The sequence below is a fragment of the Lutra lutra genome, chromosome 16 (genome assembly GCF_902655055.1).
Source record: "Lutra lutra chromosome 16, mLutLut1.2, whole genome shotgun sequence".
In the NCBI taxonomy this organism is placed as follows: Eukaryota; Metazoa; Chordata; class Mammalia; order Carnivora; family Mustelidae; genus Lutra; species Lutra lutra.
This window is the reverse complement of record NC_062293.1, coordinates 16,223,909-16,245,074: the sequence shown is the minus strand read 5'-3', so window position 1 is coordinate 16,245,074 and position 21,166 is coordinate 16,223,909. Positions and strand designations below refer to the sequence as shown.

The 21,166-nt window shown below is 35.4% G+C and overlaps 1 protein-coding gene across 6 annotated transcripts in view; it reads left to right on the top strand.

Moving 5' to 3' along the window:
* Positions 1 to 21,166, top strand: part of EFCAB3 (EF-hand calcium binding domain 3) — a 249,031-nt gene that overhangs the window by 61,722 nt on the left and 166,143 nt on the right. For 5 of the 6 annotated variants that reach the window (XM_047708870.1, XM_047708871.1, XM_047708868.1 and 2 more), the window contains 19 exons: positions 232 to 285; positions 1,486 to 1,590; positions 2,065 to 2,118; positions 2,893 to 2,997; positions 3,606 to 3,662; positions 4,287 to 4,391; positions 5,336 to 5,389; positions 8,439 to 8,543; positions 10,168 to 10,221; positions 10,873 to 10,977; positions 11,771 to 11,824; positions 13,207 to 13,311; positions 14,157 to 14,210; positions 14,871 to 14,975; positions 18,394 to 18,447; positions 19,106 to 19,210; positions 19,382 to 19,435; positions 19,712 to 19,813; positions 20,337 to 20,390. In XM_047708870.1, coding sequence (XP_047564826.1) covers positions 232 to 285; positions 1,486 to 1,590; positions 2,065 to 2,118; positions 2,893 to 2,997; positions 3,606 to 3,662; positions 4,287 to 4,391; positions 5,336 to 5,389; positions 8,439 to 8,543; positions 10,168 to 10,221; positions 10,873 to 10,977; positions 11,771 to 11,824; positions 13,207 to 13,311; positions 14,157 to 14,210; positions 14,871 to 14,975; positions 18,394 to 18,447; positions 19,106 to 19,210; positions 19,382 to 19,435; positions 19,712 to 19,813; positions 20,337 to 20,390 — 1,485 coding nt within the window. Of the gene's footprint in view, positions 1 to 231; positions 286 to 1,485; positions 1,591 to 2,064; positions 2,119 to 2,892; positions 2,998 to 3,605; positions 3,663 to 4,286; positions 4,392 to 5,335; positions 5,390 to 8,438; positions 8,544 to 10,167; positions 10,222 to 10,872; positions 10,978 to 11,770; positions 11,825 to 13,206; positions 13,312 to 14,156; positions 14,211 to 14,870; positions 14,976 to 18,393; positions 18,448 to 19,105; positions 19,211 to 19,381; positions 19,436 to 19,711; positions 19,814 to 20,336; positions 20,391 to 21,166 lie in introns of those variants that run through there. The other variant, XM_047708872.1, reaches the window with a different exon arrangement.

Below are 21,166 nucleotides of genomic sequence, written 5' to 3'. Positions count from 1 at the left end.
CAATGATCCAGAAACACTGGAAAAGGTACCTTTTTCTTTCTGCAAACTCCAATATCCAAGACATCTTTTTGCAAATACGCAGATCCCTGAAATTCAGAGATTTAATGAAAGTGTGGGTAAAATTATGATATTAGTGGAACTTAACTATCATTTTCCATCAATATATGTCCTTTATATATGTTTTTGGAGCTCATGACATTGATTACATGTCTCAATTTTCCCCTTTCAAAGCTGATGGAAAAGCTGATCTGAGTGAAGTAATGGATGAAGTGAAAGCTATTACAGGTGAGTGAGAAGTTAATATAAACATAGAAGCCTAATTTTTATAGTAACTGCTATGCTAATTCTATCATTTTTACCTCCTATTTGTTTAATGTTTTCATATCCAGTAGCCCAGAAGTCAGAGTATTTTCTGATGTTATTTTCCACTAAAACACTTCATTTTCCTTATTTTAAGACAGCCAAAATCTACAATAAAAGGTGAAATGATCTTTGGAAGAGACCGTGATAATCACTTAAAGAAGAAATAATATTTCCTTATGTCAATAGAATTAAGATACACTGTCTGCAGTTTTCTAACTAACAAAAGAGATATATAATGCCCATTTCTTATCATTGTCATTTTGAGTATGTTAGTTCAAGCCTTCCAAGAAGCAGGATTGCATGTGAAGGACATTATTATGGGAAATGCCTAAGAGAAAATAAGGAGGGGAGGTGAAAACACTGGGAGGCTGTCAGAGTGCAGTGCAAATCTGACACCAAGTGAAGGAAAAAGGAAGAAAAGTTTGGGTGAAAGCATCCAAGACTGCCATGCAGTCTGAGGAAGGTCTGGCAATACTATTTTCAAGAATCCTCTGGTCACGGGCACCTGGGTGGCTCAGTCGGTTAAGCCTCTGCCTTCAGCTCAGGTCATGGGATGGTCAGGTCATGGGATCAGGTCAGGCCCTGGGATTCAGCCTCACATCAGGCTCCCTGCTCAGCAGGGTGTCTGCTTCTCCTTCTCCCTCTGCTCCTCCACCCAACTTGTGCTCTTGCTCTCTCCCCCTCAAATAAATAAATAATCTGTTTTTTAAAAAAAAATCCCCTGGTTAAAGTCTTCATATTCCCCAGAAACTAGGCTCCCTTAGGAGCTGCGCCCAACCCTTGACCAGTGCCAATGGTAGGTGTGGATTTTGTGCAAAAAACACAGATTAATTTCAAAGCAGAAGATGGGGCCCTTGGTTAATTATGTTCTCCATAGTTGGAAGTCCTGCAGGTACATTATCATGATTACCAGTGAGATTGCCCTCTCTTATTAGCCTTTAGAAAACCAATTATGTTTCTGTGAATGACATTACCTCAATGTAATTGGTCAGAGCTCAGCAACCCTCACTTCCCCCAGCTCATCCTCATTTTGTATGGGCATCATAATTTAGTTTTATTATTTGCAATCATTTGATTGTACTTAAATTCATTGGATGTCATTATTTTAATCTTTTTATTAAGGAGAAAAGGCTGATCTCAACAGTGTGAAAACTGTTCTGGAAAACCTGGGGAAAGATCTCAAAGATAAAGTATTCTTGGACCTGATAAAACGTCGTCCTTCTAAGGGTAAACGTTTTAAATACTAATGTGACCAAAAAGAGGCTTTAGATTTCGGTGTCTGTGAGAACCTCTAAAATTATTTCCTCAGTTCCAGGAAAAAGAAAGTCTATCTAAAAAAATTTTTTTAGAATGTCCATTTATACATGAAATGAATCCCTATCTACACAGTTTTATTTTTAGATTGGGAAACAGCATTTTCATTATGATGAGCGTTATTATCAAGAACGAAAAATAAAGGGGGTGATCTGGGATTTGTAGAAAGAGGAAAAGGATTGTTTAGAAGTGAAAAAAGCGAGTTTGGGCAGAAGAAAAGGGGCATGTGTGTTGTTGAATGCCTGATGTGCTAAATTTCACCCAATTTTCTCTCAAAAATTTTTATAAGAGATTTCTAGTGAAAACTCTTGAAAAACCATTTATCCTAAGAGTATCCTAATGATTTTCCACATTTCTCTGTGACTTCAATTCTGCCTTTTCTTATAGAAGATGACAAGATCTTTCAAAACAGGTTGCTAGAAGTTGTGAAGTCTCTAAAAGGTATGTGAGCAGCATAATGAAGTGCAGACAAGTACAGCATCTCCGCATTTATATACTGTTTCCAAGACATTAGTGGATGCTGCTCTCTCTCTACACTGATTGTAAATTTATGCTCCCACTGAACATCAAGCTTCACTTAGCTGCCAATCTTTTACTTTATATCTAGGAAGAAAATCTTGTACTTTTCCAAGATTTTCCAAACTTTTCAAGAAAACAAATACCAAATTTCAAGTTGGATAGCAAAATGTAACAGAAAAGGTTAGCACTGACTCAGGGAAATGAATCAGCTGCCAACAAGTACTAAACTGGGAGTTCGGTCATCAGATTAAATATTTTTACTACTTTACTTCTGAACAAATAACAAAATATTGTTCAGAAGTAAAACAGATTTTCCTCCAGAACTTGAATTCGCTTAGCATTTATTCAGTGCTGTTTAAAACCTTGTGTTCTATAGTCTGGTCCCCAAGACAAGTCTCAAGAGAAGGACCTTAATTCTAATGTCATAGCTGACTTTCTCTATAGACATAAGGTCCTTAGTCTCTTGTTCTAAAATTGATGGTTTTTTTTTCCCCACACTTTACAACAAGAATCATTAACCCTACTACTTGGGGAGGGGGGATGTCTATGAATAGGCTTTAAAGAATATATGACCCCCCTGAAATTGTATGCAATCTTTGTGAATACGGATATATAGTTCATGAAATTCACAACAAGGTTTAAGAACCTCTTTTTTGGAGTTACTTAATTTTCTTCATGGGCTGTCTCTCTCCTTAGACGGGAAATTCAATGTCAACGACTTGAGTGCTATACTGGATAATATGGGAATCAAGATATCAGATAAGGAACTTAAGGCTCTGACTAAAAATCTCCCTGCTGATGGTGAGCAAGTTTTCAGATACCATAGTTACATGCTGGGAGAGTTTAAGAACCATAGCCAGTGGTCTGAGGGAAAAGGGCCTTAGGAATGGTAATCTACCCTGAAAATAATCAAGAAGCTATAAATATCAGCAAAACAAGTAACCAGCATACAAGCAGGCAATTACCAAAATCAACATGAAAACATCGCACTTTGTATGTATGTCTTTTATGCTCTTTATCCATCTTATGTTTGCTAGAAAACAGTCTTCCACATTTTGAATAGAAAAATGCAGGCAACTTAGATGATGGTACTTCCGAATGTCTTCCGATTACTAACACATATGGGTTTGAAATATTATAAAACTCTAAGTAACATTTATATTACTGAAATGGTATATTTTTATATTTAAGTTTTTCTTTCTAATATTAAAGAAGGAAATAAAAATTGCATAAATCAATAGCCTAGAAAAATATTGTTCAGTAGATATTTCTTAAATAAGCATAAATGAGGTACTTAAGATAGTGCCTGGCACAAAGTTAATAAGATTTATTATCTTTACTCCCATGTTTTCTTTCACAGTATTTTCTGAGTCTTTTTTATCTCATGTGACTTTGATTTTCTCCTATAGTTGATAGGAAGATTTCATTAAAAAGACCAATGAATGAAATGAAAGCTAATTTTACAGGTAAATGAGAAGTTAAGGTAAATCTAGGGCTTCAGCCCTTTATATTAGTTTTTTAAGTAGCATTTCTACTATCTTACTTAATTCTGATGTTTCATTATTAAATACATGCTTCTAAGACCCCTTGGGTTGGCATTAGGAAGGCTTCTGCAATAGAATACAAGACTATATGTTAATTTTAAATCCTAAGTTTTCTGTTGCTTATGTAAGTAAAGGCTTCATGTCACAAATGTTTAACTGAACATAATCTAGAAATGTATATGGTAAAGCTTAGAAATGATTAAGATAATGTATTCACTGAAATCATCAATAATTCTTGCCAAAACAATCAGATGTTTTTGAAGAATAATTTAGATACAAATCTACATTATTTTAATTCACTCAACAGATTTTATTCTGGAAGTTGTCTTTTCCAACTTCAGAAAACACTCCCTTTAATTTATATTAAATACGGTATTTTATAAATACCATAAATCATTCTCAATGGTTCTACAATTGAGACTATCTTTGCCTAACTCTTCATCTTGAAATTGGCATCTCATTAAGGGGCAAGAGAGTGTATCTTATAACTTGAGATACTCTGAGAGTACCAGAAGCTCATACATGTACCATCCCCCCTCTTGAAAGGTGAGACGATTGATCCTAGTGACTTGAAAAATTTCCTGGGAAGCCTGGGGATTGAGCTCACAGATGAGGAAAAAGAGGAACTGCTGAAAACCCTGCCAGTTGATGGTGAGCTATCATAGAAGGGCCATGGTCTTTTGTGGGTCTTTATGTCTGTGTAAATATCTCCAAATTCATTTCTGTTTATTTTTCTTCAAAAGTACGAAAGAAAAAATATTAAATTGAGTTCTAAGGTATATAGCAACCTGAAGGTATATAGCAACCTGTCTTAGCATTTATAATGGAAATTAAGTAACCCTTTAGACAAGAGTGGACATTAATAACTAAACATGTTGTTATTTGTCAAGCCACTAATTTGTTTATAGCTTGAGAAGGGAAGAGAGAGAGATTGGAGATCCATGAAGAAAAAAATAAAGATAGGAAGCAGAAATAAAAAGAAAGGGAAGTTCTATATGATTTCACTCATATGTGGAATTTAAGAAATAAAACAGATGGACATAGGGGAAAGGAAGGAAAAATAAAATAAGATAAAAACAGAGAGGAAGGCAAACCATAAGAGATTCTTAACTATAAGAAACAATTTGTGGGTTGCTGGAGGGGGGGTTGGTGAGAGATGGGGTAACTGGGTGATGGGCATTAAGGAGGGCACATGATGTAATGAGCACTGGGTGTTATATGCCAGTGATGAATAACTTAATTCTACCCCTGAAACTAATAACACTGTATGTTAACTAAACTGAATTTAAATTTTAAAAATTGGAAAAAAAAAAAAAAGAAAGAAAGAAAGAAAGAAAGGTTGGCTATACTCATGTTTGAGCAAGTAGACTCCCTCGGGTACTGGAATAGGAAGGTTTGTCACCATGAAAGAAGTTTCTGTTTCCAAACTTTGCTATATAAGATGAAGTAATCTAAAAATTAGAGACAAGTCTTCTTTTTTTTTTTTTTTTTGAGACAAGTCTTCTTAAATGTTTTTTCTGAAATTATTTAATTCAGGCCATTTTTGTGATTCTATGTTAGTTTCACCATTACATGAATTACGGCTTTTTTCACAGCTGCTGGGAAGGTATATCAGGATGGGTTGCTGAAGGGTATGAAATCTCTCTATGGTAAGTAGGAAACCCAGTTAAAATTCATATTGTCTGACTTCCCCAACTTGACACCATTCATTTATGAATCCTGGCTCCTTGCTTTGGTATCATTACTTATTTATTATTGTTTTCAGTATATCCACATTTTAACCAGTAACAGCATATATATTTATCTTATAGGAAATTCCATATACTCGCATTTTTTTTTCAACTGTGTACATCCCTCTCCCACCAAAAAAACAATCAAACCTAGGAAGTCACAGCATAAGAGAAAGGAAGGGTTAGCCTTGTTCAAGGGATTTGGTCAGTTCTATGGGTAGCTAATATAGAAACTCATGCAAAAAACATTATATATATACAGCCCCTATTTATTACGTACAAGTATTAGATTGGTCGTCTGCAGTTTCACTTTCTTAAACTGCTTAATTTGTTTTGTTATATAGGCTTGTTATTTTTTTTTTAAGATTTTATTTATTTATTTGACAGACAGAGATCACAAGTAGGCAGAGAGGCAGGCAGAGAGAGAGAGAAGAGGAAGCAGGCTCCCTGCTGAGCAGAGAGCCCGATGCAGGGCTCGATCCCAGGACCCTGAGACCATGACCTGAGCCGAAAGCAGAGGCTTTAACCCACTGAGCCACCCAGGCGCCCCTATATAGGCTTGTTATTAAGACAAGATCTAACTTTAACTGTTTTCCTGATTTTGTATACTTGAACAGGTCTGTTTGGGATTTGGGCTTTGTTCAAAGGTTATTATACAAAGACACAAAATTTCTCTTTTTTGTTCTGTTTTACTTTAATAGAATTTATGATTATTATATTCATTAGGGCTTTATTAAAGAAGCAAAATCACTATGAGAGACATGGAATAAGAGATTTGTTGTAAGGATTCGATTTTGTGCACTTGTGAGAGCGGGTAAAGAAGTCTTTGAAAACTGTCACCTCTCCTTTTGGTGGTGGGCCTATGGCCCTGAAATCAACATAGTCAGCAATGCCAGCACTCAGGAGGGAAAACTGGTATGAAAAAGTTGGATAGTGGGACGCCTGGGTGGCTCAGTTGGTTAAGCAGCTGCCTTCGGCTCAGGTCATGATCCCAGCGTCTTGGGATCGAGTCCCACATCGGGCTCCTTGCTTGTCAGGGAACCTGCTTCTCCCTCTGCCTCTGCCTGCCATTCTGTCTGCCTGTGCTCGCTCGCTCTCCCTCTCTCTCTCTGACAAATAAATAAATAAATAAAAATCTTAAAAAAAAAAAAGTTGGAGAGAACAAGAAAAAACTAGAACCCATGAGGACAAACTGGAATTCATGTCTCTCTTGTTTCTCCCACCCTTAAGACTGTAAGTGACCTGAGAAAGAAACTGGCATCTCTCTCCAAGGAGATAGACATGTGCTTAGCCCAAGACTAGAAGTGGTGAGAGTCAGATCTGGATGCGTGGTTTCCGCCCTCTGCCAACAAGGCGATCCAGAAGATTAAGAACATTATCAGGGGCTGTAATGGCACCTGGAACCCGACACCGACATTTATGATTGATTGATTGTAATATTTTTTGAGAGAGAAAGAGAGTGTGTGTGAGCCAGGGCAGGGATGTGGTGGGGAGTAGGAGCAAAGGAAGAGGTGGAAAATCTTTTTTTTCTTTTTTAAAGATTTATGTATTTATTTGACACAGAGAGTGAGATCACAAGTAGGCAGAGAGGCAGGTAGAGAGAGAGGGGGAAGCAGGCTCCCTGCTGAGCAGGGAACCCGATGTGGGTCTTTATTCCAGGACCCTGAGATCATGACCTGAGCCGAAGGCAGAGGCTTAACCCACTGAGCCACTCAGGTGCCCCAAGGTGGAAAATCTTAAGCTCAACCTCACAACCCTGAGATCGTGACCTGAGGAGTGAGACGTTTAACTGACTGAGCCACCCCAGGGTCTCCCTGACACTGACCTTTAGAGTATAGGAGCAGCTCCTTCACTTGTGCCTTCCAGATCTCCTGCATAATTTTCTGTGGCCTGCCAGAACTCTATAGGTGAGGGAAATCCTAGAAATATAATTCCAGTTTAGCCAATTTGACATAGTCACAGTCTACCATCATCTTCCCCTTGGCAACTTGGCAGCCATATATATATATCTTTTAGCCTCTCTTATATTTCTAATAAAAACAGTAATCACAGTTTCTCATACAACCAAAACTATGCTAACCCTCTTCTCAGAATATGTTTCAAAATCCCAGCTATCACTCTAACCATCTCTAGGTTATGTTCATTTTCTAATTGACTCACATTCTTCCTTGACATCCTATAATTTAAACAATGATATAAGACTAGCTACTGTTCACAAATCTTCTGTTCACAAATCTTATGTAGATGCAGGGAAAACGGAGGAGGAAATAAAAAGAAAAGAATTGGTTAAATACTCATAACTGTTACAGTCTTGGGCAGTCCTTTAGCAACTGGTCACATGGATATAGCTAGTATTTATCTTTCCTTTTGAATTTCCATTTCATATTGCCCTCTCTGTCACCAAGCACTTAGCTGCTCCTAACTCCTTACCTGGTGGGTGATCCTAAATTTTGTTCCTGAAGGATAAGGGCCATTGTCGGACCTGTCTCTATTGTATTGCATTATTTAATTTACAATTAGCTTTAATCACAGAACAAGGGGATACCAGCAGGTGTCCTACATTCTAGACATATCTATCCCTATCCCCACTGTGTAGTAGCAGCAGCCCAGTTTCCCCTGATGGTCAGAATAAATCACTCCAACCAGTAAAGTCATCCCTTTTTTTACTTGTAGACACATAGGAACAGGAAGACAAAGTGGCTCAGATTCAGTTTTTTTTTCTTCCTCAGTCAGTTGGCCATGGGATAGTCTTTTCTTTATCAACTTTATTGGTGCATAATTGACATATAACATGTAGGTTTAAAGTATACAGTGTGATATTTGATACACTTATATATTGCAAAATGATTACACATTCATCACCTCACCTTATAAAAACCAATAAACAGAATGTTGATATGCATGCAAAATTTTGGTATAATATACTTATATACTTTTTTCATAATTCCTACATTGTCTCTTTTCTAAGGGGGGAAGGTTCGTACAAATGAGCTGGACAACACTCTAAAAAAATTGGGAATTGAGCTCACAGAAGAGGAACTTGCAAATCTCTCAGAAAACCTAGAAGTTGATGGTGAGCACTAGATATCTTCAGGGCATCTTCTATTTTGCTTTATATCTGATGTGTTTAAAAATAGATTGATTTGACAGATGCATATTAGAGAGGCTGGAGGAGAGCCTAATTTTATTTTTTTAATTTAAGTTTTTAAAATTTTAATTCCTATAAGGTTAACATACTATGCTATATTATTTCAAGTGTACGGTATAGTAATTCAACAATTCTATACATTACTCAGTGCTCATCATGACAGGTGTACTCATCAAGCCCCATCATAAATTTCATCCATTCTCCCACAGACCTCCCCTCTGGTAACCACCAGTTTGTCCTCTATAGTTAAGGGTCTGTTTCTTGGTTTGTCTCCTCTCTCTTTTTGGTTTTTTGTTGTGGTTGTTGTTGTTCATTTGTTTTGTTTCTTAAATACCACAGATAAGTGAAATTGTGTGATATTTGTCTTTCTTTGATTTATTTCACTTAGCATTATACCCTCTAGCTCCATCCGCATTGTTGCTGCAAATGACAAGATCGCATCCTTTTTTATGGCTAAAAAATATTTGCCTGTGTGTGTGTGTGTGTGTGTGTGTGTGTGTGTGTGTATCACATCTTTATCCATTCGTTTATCTATGGATACTAGGAGGGGAGCCTAATTTTATTCTTTTTAAAGATTTTATTTATTTATTTGACACAAACCCCGAGAGAGAGATTACAAGTAGGCAGAGCAGCAGGTAGAAGGGGAGGGAGAAGCAGGCTCACTGCTGAGCAAGGAGACTGATGCGGATCTTGATCCTAGGACCCTGTGATCATGACCTAAGCTGAAGGCAGAGGTTTAACTGACTGAGCCACCCAGGTGCCCCTGGAGAGCCTTATTTTAAAGTCAGAGTAAATCTTGGATCATCATTACAATTAAAGTAGCATCACCTTTCCCTGTGTATACCAAGAATTGCAGAGGGTACTGTCAGGATCTAGTAGGTCTAGATAATAAGAAAGCAAAATAATAAGGATTTGAAAATCTATTTATAGAGAAGTCAACAGGCCCATTTTTCTATCTATCCTTCTGTCTACTGAAATCTTCACTCTAAAATGAATTCAAAGATTCTTATAGTGCATGAGACCTTCAGTCTCCATCTGCCCATCTGGATATATCTTCTCTCATTTTCCTTCTGTTCAAGCCATGTTGAACTATTTGTAGTTTCACACACATAGCATGATGCCCCTCTACTTTTCCCTTTTCTCAGCTTCTCCATGTGAAGTTTTTTCCATCCCTCCATATTTTAGATCAGCCGCTCTGATACATTAATATAGTTCATGCATTATCTCCTGCAGGAAGCAATCTTAAAACATACCAAGCTAGATTAATGGTCCCTTTCTCAGCTGTTTGTTGCTACATGAAGTAGAGTTTCCAGAATACCTAGTCAACTCCGATATCTTCAACTATGGCTTATAATGGCATCCAAAACACTGGGAAGAGCACAGTTTTCCTGACCCAGTTTCTAAGATATAAGAGACCTTTGTATTAACGGAGATCATTTTAACTCCCTGAGATCCAGGGAATTTTTCATGGAATTGTTTCCACAAAATATGTGTCTTATGTTTGTGTTCTGTACTTCTGACATTATTTGCATTGTGCCTTTTTTGGTAGCTAATAGGATGGTTGGTCTGAAAGAGGTGATGGATGAAGTCAAAGTTACTACAGGTAAGTGAGAAATTATCAATCCAAGACATTTAGTATTTATAGTAATTATATTTTATCATTATCCCTCAATTGCCATCTAGTTATGGCATTTATTTCCTTATTAAATTACTAACAATTCATGTATTTTCTAGTATATATTTTATTTATATATTTTGTTCTTTCCTTTAGAACAGCCAAATTCTTTTTTTTTTAATAAAGGGGCCCAGGTGCTAGGTTTGTTTTTTTTAATGTTATGTTAGTCACCATACAATATACCCAAATTCTATATTAGTAAAATAATATATGAAGTAAAATTTTGGTAAAGACTGCAGAAAACTTATAAAAGTGAGACTAACAGATCTTATTTGATATAATTATTTGAATAATTAATTGACAGTATTCTAGTTGAAAAGACAGATACACAGTGTAAGTTTCAGTGGGTTCAGAGTTGCTTTGTCATTGTCAATATGATTGTGACTTCTTTTGTTAGCATTTAAAGATCAAATTCTTTTTTTGTGAATGTCATAGTATACTTGGAGAGGTCTCATTGGCTTTCGTTCTTTATTCCGTACATATTCAAGCTATGTAGCCATCATAGATTGATTTTTCTTATTTGGAATCATTAAATGATCCTTTAAATTCATATATGTCATGATGTCTGCCTTTTTTAAGGAGGGGAGCTTGATGCTAAAGATGTGAAAACTCTTCTGAGAAACATGGGAATAGAATTCACAGATAAGGAACGTTTGAAGCTGATGAAAAGTCTGCCTTTCAATGGTAAATATTTCAAATATTGATGTGACCTTAAAGGGTTTTTAAAAGTTAGTTAACATACAGTGTAATATTAGTTTCAGTTGTAGAATTTAGTGATTCAGCACTTCCATACCCACTGTTCATCACAAGGGCCTCCTTAATCCTCATCACCTATTTCACCCATCTCCCTACCCACCTCTCCTCTGGTGACCATCAGTTTGTTCTCTATAGTTAAGAGTCTGTTTCTTGGTTTTATTCTCTCTTTTTTCCCCCATGTTCATTTGTTTTGTTTTGTTTCCTTTTGAGCTCTTTTTTAAAACTCAAATTATCCCCATTTGCTAAGATGCAAAAATAAATAAATTTAAAAATTATACCCATCTCAAAATAATTTAAATGTTTACTTATTCCTGAGGGAATTTTCCATCTATGCAGTTTATCTTTCAGTTTTGGGATAAGCATCCCCAACATACTGACTCATACCATTGAAGGGAATAAATTTCTGAGGATACCCTTACCTTGTAGATAGCTACAGGCAATTGTGGGAAGTAAACAAGGGAAAGAGGGGTGTTAACCTGTGAGGGGATAAAAGGTGAGAGGTGCTGTTACCAAAAAAGTTGTGTATATTATAGGGCACCTTGTGTGCTAAATTTTGGATAGACTTACCGTGTTATAAACTTTCCCTAATTTTCTCTCATACTTTATATTAATGGGGGAAATTTCTAGAGTATATCATGAAAATCCCAGTTTTAGTGAAATAATTTTAGTGAAAAGCCACATCATTCACCATGACCTTAAATGTGCCCTTTTTTTTTTATAGATGATAACAAAGTCTTCAAGAACAGGTTGCTAGAAAGTGTGAAGTCTCTTAAAGGTGAGTGAGAAACATAATGAGAATACAAATGAATATGAGATCTTCATTTTATACTGTTTCTGAAATATGAATTTGCTGCCATCTGTCATATATACTGATTGCAAATGTATACTTTTTTAGAGCTCAATCTTTATTTTAGCAGATAATCTCATGTTCTATCTTGGAAGTAAAGCACCACACTTTCTTGTCATTTTCCAAATTTTCAGGAAGAAAAATACCAAATTTCAAGTTTGCATAGCAAAAAAAATATAGAAAGGATTAGCAATGATTCAGGGAATTTAATAAATAGCAGAAAAAACTAGACTGAATTCATTCATCAAAAGTCAATCTACAACCGTTGAGAACTAAAGAATATTTACCTCCAGTACCAGAATTCCCTGAGCATTTATTGAACACCATTTATTTTTTCTCCACCAGATTTTTTTCAATTCTCCAAGAAAATTGAGGCTAGCAAGAGTGATAGCCCTCAGCTTTCTATCCCCAATCCCTACCTTTACAGGTATCTTTAAGCATACCCATCCTAGTATCAAAGGATGAGTGAAAAGTAGCTCTTCCTTTTCAAGGCTTACCAGGATTGACTCCATTCTCTCCCACATCTTTAAGACTTCATCCCATTCACCATTTTCAACCTCAACCATTCAACCATTTTCAATCCTCAGTGGACAGGCCTTCCTTTCAGCCCGTCTACATGCTCAGCGTATCCCATCCTATAAAATAAGCAAACTAAAACTTTTCATACCCCTCTTTGGCCACAACTCAATCTCTTTCTTCCCTTTCTCATTCACTTATTGAGAGACCTGTCCATACTCTGAGCCTCTATTTCTATACCTTTTTCAAACTAATTTCAGTACTGAGTGCCCTTTAAAACCTTGTGTTTGTGTAGGCTGGTCCCCAAGACAAATCTCAAGGGAAGTAGCCTTAATTCGAACTTTGTAGTTGAGGGCTTAAAATATTTGGTCTCTGTGTTAAAATTGTTGAACACTAATTAATTTATTTTTTTCACTTTATTTGTTTAATGGAGAGGTATATTTTACTAGTGAACGAGATATATTCTACTAGTAAACAATACAAGTGTATTGGCACCAAAGAAGTGGCAATTTTCCCAAATTATTCTTTTTTTTTATTATGTTCACTTTAGAGCAAATATTCTTTACTTTAGGTAAGTAGTAGACTTTGGGGGAATCCTTGAATAGGCTTTGGTGAGTATATAACCTGTCTGAAACAGTGTGCAAATTATATGAGTAACGATCTACTGTTTAAGAAATTCACAATGGGATATGTGTATCAAAAGAGTGTAAGCACTTCTCCTTTTGGGTCATTTAATATTCTTCCCCCCCCCCCAAGGTCATTTAATATTCTTTATGGACTGTTATATTTCTTAGGTGGGAAAATCAATATCAACAACGTGGACACCGTTCTGAACAACCTGGGGATCAAGCTTGCAGATACAGAACTTAAAGATCTAGTTGAAAACATGCATGTTGGTGGTAAGGATGTTATCAGATACACTGGTTAACCCTGAAGAGTTTAGTTAAAAGAACCTTTAAGGAAAGAAATCTCCTTTTCCATAAGGGGAAGGGAAGGCCCAAGAGCCCAGTGGTGATACAACACAGCAATGACTAAAACATGGAGAATGTCATTTGAGTTGATGAGTATCCAGTTAACAAAGTCAAAATTGAAACAGATTTTTTATGTGTTATAGGTGTGACTTTCATACTCTCTGCAAGTATCATGGTTAGTAGTCTTTCCAATTCTGAATATGAGAATGGAGCATTCTTTCAGCGCACTCACTTCTGAATAACTTCCTCTAACACAAATAAATTTGAGATATTATAGGCCAAATTGCATCACTGCAATTGTATGGTTTTCATGTTGGGCTGTTCCTCTCATTCATGCTAATCTTAAACACTGGAGAGAATAATAATCTAGAAAATGTGTTCAAAAATATTTGTTAAGGGCTCCTGGGTGGCTCAGTGGGTTAAGCCTCTGCCTTTGGCTCAGGTCATGATCTCAGGGTCCTGGGATCAAGCCCCTCATTGGGCTCTCTGCTCAGCGGGGAGCCTGCCTCGCCCTCTCTCTCTGCCTGCCTCTCTGCCTACTTGTGATCTCTCTGTCAAATAAATAAATAAAATCTTTTTTAAAAATTGTTAAATAAACATATAAAACAATTAGGATAAGGCCTGACACATAGAAGTGCAACTGTTATAGTTGTTCCTATGTTTTCCCACCAACTTTGTATTGTATCTCATAATATGAGATCTGTATGATATATGAGATCTATAACATATGAGATCTATAATATAATATACTGTGATTTGATCTTCTTCTATAGTTGATGAGAAAATTCCTCTAGAAACACTGATGGAAAACATCACAGACTTTACAGGTGAGTGAAAAGTTACCATAAAATTAGGATTCCTATTATCTACATTAAATTTTGTTTTTTTCTGATATTTCCTAGTACTCCATCATTGACTTATAAATTCTGGTATTTCTCTTTATTTATTAATGAAGTATTTGTCTCTAATGTTTCATGTATTGATATAAAATTATCTGTTTTTACAATGAAATTACCATACTATCTCTTGCTTTCAAGTTCTGTAATCTCTGTTGTTTATGTCAATAATATAATTCAGTTCACCAGTGATTAATAACCACATATAGAATGACACAGAAAATCAGAATGGAGCCTAAAATTGATTGAGGTAATGCCTTCATTGTATTTATAATTTAATTCTTATTTTTTTAACTAAAATACTTTTTCAAAGAAAAATTCATGTAAGCATCTATTTTTTTAATCAATAGATCAAATTTTATTCTGAAAGTAGTCTGTCCCTAATTTTAGAAGAAACTCTCTTGTTCATATTAAGGAAATAAATTTGACCTAACATCTACACTGATTTTGTTGTTGAAATGTTTTATTTTTACTTTATTCTTCAGTCTGAAAATGAGGAGATGATATTAATTATCCTAAAATAATTTTTTCATTAGAAATAATTACTGTTATGTGAAATGAAGGTGTGTACCAAATTTCCTATTTTCAAAGGTGAGAAGATTGAGTCAAATAATCTAAAAAATGTTCTGGGAAATCTGGGAATTGAGTTTGCAGATAAGGAACTAGAGGAGATGCTGAAAATACTGCCGATTGATGGTGAGTCATACAAGAGTCTGTGGAAGCTTCCAGGGAACTTAGATTTTTGTGGTTCTGCATGCAACTTTTTAATTTCTTCTAAAACATGATAGAACATTTTTTAAAAACCAAAATGCAAGCTACATATAAAAACTGTGAGTGTCATTTAGAGTTTATTTTAGAAGCCAAGCAATTCCTCAGATGTAAGTTGCCATCAGAACTAACAAATGTCTGCTGTTGCCCTTCAGGGCTTATACCAGAAGAAGGAAAAAAAAAGAGATAAGAGAGCAGTGGAAGAAATTAAAGATAAAGTAATTAAAAAGAAAGGGAAGATATTTATACAGTATAGTAAGCCTACTCAAGAGGATAAGTTTATCATATTGAAAAAGGCTTCTCTTCCTTAATTTCATTGTTACACAAAGATGAAAATTTGGAGTAAAACATTTTTAACAGAATTACTGAGACATCATGCACGTATCATACAATTAACCCAATAAAGTATACAACTCAGTGAATTCTAATATATTCACAAAATCCTGCCTTCATCACTGCAAACGACTTTAGAACACTTTTATTATCCCAGAAAGATATCCCAGACCCATTGACAGTCACCTTCCAATTTCTCCATGCCCCTCAGCTCTGAGCAGTGACTATTTTCTCTCTTTATCTGTTTTCCTGTTCTGAATGTTCCACATAAATAGAATCATACAATTTGTGGTGCTTTGTGACTAGTTTCACTTAGCACAGTGGTTTCAAGGTTCATCCCAATCTTGTTACGTATTCTCAGTAGAGTTGACCCTTGAACAACACGGGAGCTAGGAGCACTGACTCCCTGAGCAGACAAAAATCTGTATATAACTTTTGACTCTCCAAAAACTTAACTACTAATTGCCTTCTGCTGACCAGAAGCCTTACAGACAACATAAACAGTCCATTGATATATGTTTTATATGCTGTATGTATTATATACTCTTACAGTAGGTAAGCTAGAGAAAAGAAAGTGTTATTAAGAAAATCATAAGGAAGACAGGTGCCTGGGTGGCCCAGTCGGTTAAACTTCTGATTCTTGATTACAAGCTCAGGTCACAAGCTGACATTCAGGTCCATGCTCAGCACAGAGCCTGCTTGAGATTCTCTCCCTTTCCCTCTACCCTTTCCCCCTTCTCCTGCTTGCACTCTCTCTCTTTCTCTCTCTAAATAAATAAAAATCTTAAAGAAAGAAAGAAAGAGAAGGAGGGAGGGAGGGTAGGAAAGGAAAGGAAAGGAAGAGAAGAGAAGGAAGGAAAGAAATTAATTGTAAGGAAGAGAAAATACATTTACATTTACAGCATTGCAAACACTCCATGCAGAGTTCAAACCCCTGTTTCAAAGGTCAACTGTACTTTGTTTCTTTTCACAGCTGAATAATATGCTGTGTATGGACATACTACATTTTATCTATCCATTCTTGGATTGATGGATATTAGGATGGTTTCCACATTTTAGCTATTATGAATAATACTCCTCTGAACATTCATGTACAAGTTTTTACATGGATACATATTTTCTTTTGTCTTGGGTATATAACTTAAGAGTGAAATTGTTGGGTCATATGGTAACTCTATGTTGAACCATTTGAGGAAGCTAGGCTGTTTTCCAGAGTGGCTGCCCTACTTTACATTTCTACCAGCAGTCCATCAGAGTTCCAATTTCTCCACATCCTAGTCAACACTTGTTATCTGTCCTTTGATTACATCATAGTGAGTGTGAGGTTGTATCTTATTCTGGTTTCAATTTCCCTGATGGCTAATGATGTTAAGCATCTTTTCATGTGTATATTAGCTAAATGTATGTCTCCCTTGGAGAAAAATCTATTCATATCCCTTGTCCATTTTTAAATTAGGTGTCTTTTTATTATTGAATCATAGAAGTTCTTTATATATTCTAGATACAAGTCCCTTATGTTTTCTAGATACAAGTTCCTTATCAGATATATGATTGCAAAAGTTTTCTCCTGTTCTGTGAATTATATTTTTACTTTCTTGATAGTGTTCCTTGATGTGCAGAAGTTTTTAATTTTGTTGATGTCCAGATTATAATTTTTTTCTTTTGTTGCTTGTGTTTTGGGTGTCATATATTAAAAAAAAAAACAAAAAAACATTGTCTAACCTAAGGTTAAGAAAACTTACAGCTGTTTTCTTCTAATATTTTTATAGTTTTAACATTTATAATTTGGTCTTTGATCCACCTTCGGTTAATTTTTTATTTTTATTTTTTTACAGAGAGTTGAGCAGGAACAGAGAGAGAGGGAGAGAGAGAATCCCAAGCAGGCTCTACACCCAGCATAGAACCTTATGCAGAGCTCAATCTCATGACCCTGAGATCACAGCCCAAACCAAAATCAAGAGTCACACACTGAGCTGACTGAGCCACCCAACTGCCCCATCTTGAGTTAATTTTTGTATATAGTGTGAGATAGGGATCCAAAAGAATATTCTCTTTGCATGTGAATATCCAGTTGTCCCAGCACCATTTGTTGAAAAGCCCGTTCTTAGTTCACTGAATGGTGCTGGTACCCTTGTCAAAAGTCAATTGACCATAAATTGGAAGGCTTATTTCTGGATTCAAAATTCTATTCCATTGATCTATATATCCACTTTTTTTTATGCCAGTATCCCACTGTCTTGATTACTGTAGTTTTGTAGTTTTTAAAATGAAAAGTGTGTGGGGTGCCTAGATGGCTCCATTGATTAAGTGTCCAACTATTGGTTTCAGCTCAGGTCATAATCTCATGGGTTGTGGGATTGAGCCCTATATGGGGCTCTGCGCTCAGCAGGGAGACTACTTAAGATTCTCTCCCTCTGCCCTGTCCCTCCCACCATGAACATTCACAAGCCAGCGTGCTCACTTTCTCAAATAAATCAATAAATCTTTAAATAAAAAAAGTGTGAGACCCCCATTTCTTTTTTCCTTTTCAAGATTATTTTTGCTATTTGGGGCCCCAGCTTTACCATATGAATATTAGGATCAACTCATTAATTTCTGCAAACAAACCAGCTAGAATTTTTTATAAGATTGCATTGATTCCGTGGATCAATTTGGGGAGTATTGCTATATTCACAATATTAAGTCTTCCAATCCATAAACTTAGGTGTCTTTTCATTTCTTTAGGTCTTCTTTAATTTCTTTCTACAATGTTTTATAATCTCCAGAGTATAAGTTTTGCACTTCTTTTGTTAAAATGATTCTTAAGCATTTTACTCTTTTTGATGCTCTTGTAAATGGAATTGCTTTCTTAGTTTCCTTTTTGGTTTGCTCATTGCAACAGTATAGATATACAATCAATTTTTGTATATTGATAAAAGACTAGATTTTCTGTTTCCAAAATGATTCTACTTGTGCTATTTTTGTGAATTTCATATTCATTTTACCATTACATGAATTCTGACTTTTCTTACAGCCAATGGAAAGTTATATCGTAATAGGTTACTGAAGGCTATGAAGTCTCCTAAAAGTAAGTAAGAAACAAAATTATAAGGTATATTATCTGGATTCTCCAGATATATCATCTAAGCATGAACCTTGGCCCTCTTTAAGTTTTCATTTATGATTCCTTCAGCATAACAACATTTTATCTGCTGTTAATATGCACTCTCTCTTAGCAGGCAGTCCAGTATCTTCTTAGATTTTTTTCAACTCTTTCTCAAAAAGAAAAATCAATCCTATGAAATACAAACAAACAAAAAACCCTGATCATTTTCAAAGAGCAATGGTCAGCTACAATGATACATAATATGTCAAATCAATAAACAAAAATAACCCTACTTTTTGTTCTGAGTAATTAAGTTAGTGGCCTTTAGTTCTATTTGTTCAAGCCCCTTAACCCTGTTTTATTATGTAGGCTTGTCAAAAAGAATAGACTAAAGGAAATACAATTCTCATTCTGACTCTCTCTTGACTTTCTCTTTGGGTCTTCAAGTGGACAGGTCTATTTGGGGTTTTAGTCTTGTTGAAATGTAACCATAGCAGAGGCATGAAATATGTTTTATGTTTTATCTCTTTTGTTTTAATAATAGGTGGTCATTAAAGTTAATAGTTTTACTATTTTTTTTAAATTTTGCTATATATACTTTTTTTTTTTCCAAATGTTGCTTCACTGTCTCTTTTCTAAGGTGGGAAGATGAAAACTAATAACCTCCATACTAATTTGGAAAATATGGGAATGAGGCTCACAGAGGAGGAATTTGCTGAACTGTCAGGACAACTACAAGTTGATGGTGAGCCCAAGAGATAGCACTAGGGCATCTGGTTATCCTCTACTTACAGGAATATCCATTAAAATTAGGATATGAGTCAAATTTAGCTGGAATTTATTATACTATATGAATAATTTATATCTTTTTCTAAGCTCATGTCACTGATTATATGTCTCTTTTGGACTTATGTAGCAAATGGGAATGTTGATCTGCCTAACTTGATGGGAGCAGTGAAAGCTATTACAGGTGAGTACAAAGTCACTATAAACCTAGAATTCCTATTGGAACAGTAACTACATTTACCATTCACCTTAACTGCCATGTTGATTCTGTTACTGTACTCCTTATTGTAAGTATTTGCCCAGAGTTGGACTTTGTGGTATCCATGTTTTGGTAATAAAATTTTAGTTTTTATGCCTTGACAGAAAGACCCATCTTTTCTTAAAAAATTTTTTTTAACTTAAAAATAACTTTTTTAGAGTCACTCAATTTTCCTCACAGGCCTTTCTCTTTCTGATTAAGGGAAGGTTGACGTCAAGAACCTGGAAACCGTTGTAGGCAACATGGGAATCGAGCTCACTGACAAGGAACTAGAAGATCTGAAACAAAACCTGCCTGTCAGTGGTGAGCATATGAGATACTGTTGGATTTTGAGTTTTAGGTTTTATGTACCTTTTAGCAATGAGAGGAATGGAATAAGGGAACTTTTTATGCAGAAGATGTCAAGATTGGAGATGGGGCAATGACACTGACAAAGAAGCTGGGAATGTAGTATGTGGACACAGGTGGCACGGTTGCTAGAAGAGTCTTCCCAATTCCAAGAACAAGAAAGCCACTTTTGAATCCTATATTTTCATCATCAAATTCAATAGTTAATATTTTATGAAATAGAAAGTCAAATTTACATTTTTGAAATAAGTATATCTTTAATACTTTAAATTTTTTTCTACTCTGTGCTCATAACATATTCTGAGTAAATATTTATTGAATGACAATTTGAAGTGCTTAATAAGATGTCCAGGACACTTAAGTGCTATTATAATGTGAAGGGGAGGAGTTGTGTTTTACATCATTGTGTTTTACATACATACATGTGTATGTGTTTTACGTCATTTTATGAGCTTCAAGTTATGGTTTTTTGTTACAGGTGATAATAAAGTTGCTTTGGAAACTTTGAAGGATAAAGCAAAAGCTTTTACAGGTAAGAATTTGTTATAAATGATTTGTAATAAATCATGATTTACATTAAAATTTTAATAACATGTTCTCAAACTGGCTATAAATTCACATATTTTCAGCATTCATTTTGATAAATATTTGCATCTACTGTTCAATGGCTTAATCTAAATGATCTGAGTTTATAAGTAAAACAAAAAGATAACTTCCTCATAATAAGTCTTATACTCTGATGCTTCTTTTTTTTTCAATTGAAACTATCTGGCTGGTACTTATAGACCAAAAACTAGATGGACACAGTAAAAGTAGAGTGGAACATTAAAAATAATAAGTCCACTGCCGCCAACTAATCACATAGTTTTAACAAAATAAAGTAAAATATGTCATAGTTTGTTAATTGTGTATTGTATTATACTAACCGTCTCTTGAACTTATTTTTAAATAACTATATGATCAGATTTGCTTCTGCACTATGTGGTATTATTCTCAGTATCAGGAATATACCCTGTTCACTATCTTTTTGAAAGACATTATTTATTTATTTGAGAGAGGGAGAAAGAGTACAAGCAGGGAGAGGGGCAGAGGAGAGAGGGAAGCAAACTCCCTGCTGAGCACGGAGCTCAATGTAGGGCTTGATCCCAGGACCTCAGGAACATGATCTGAGCTGAAGGCAAACCCTTAACTGACTGAGCCACCCAGCCACCCCTTCCTGTTTAGTATTACTAAGGGACAAATTCTATTTTTTATTTACCATTTGACTCTTTTTATCAGGAAATCTTTCACTCTGCATTTCCTTCTTAT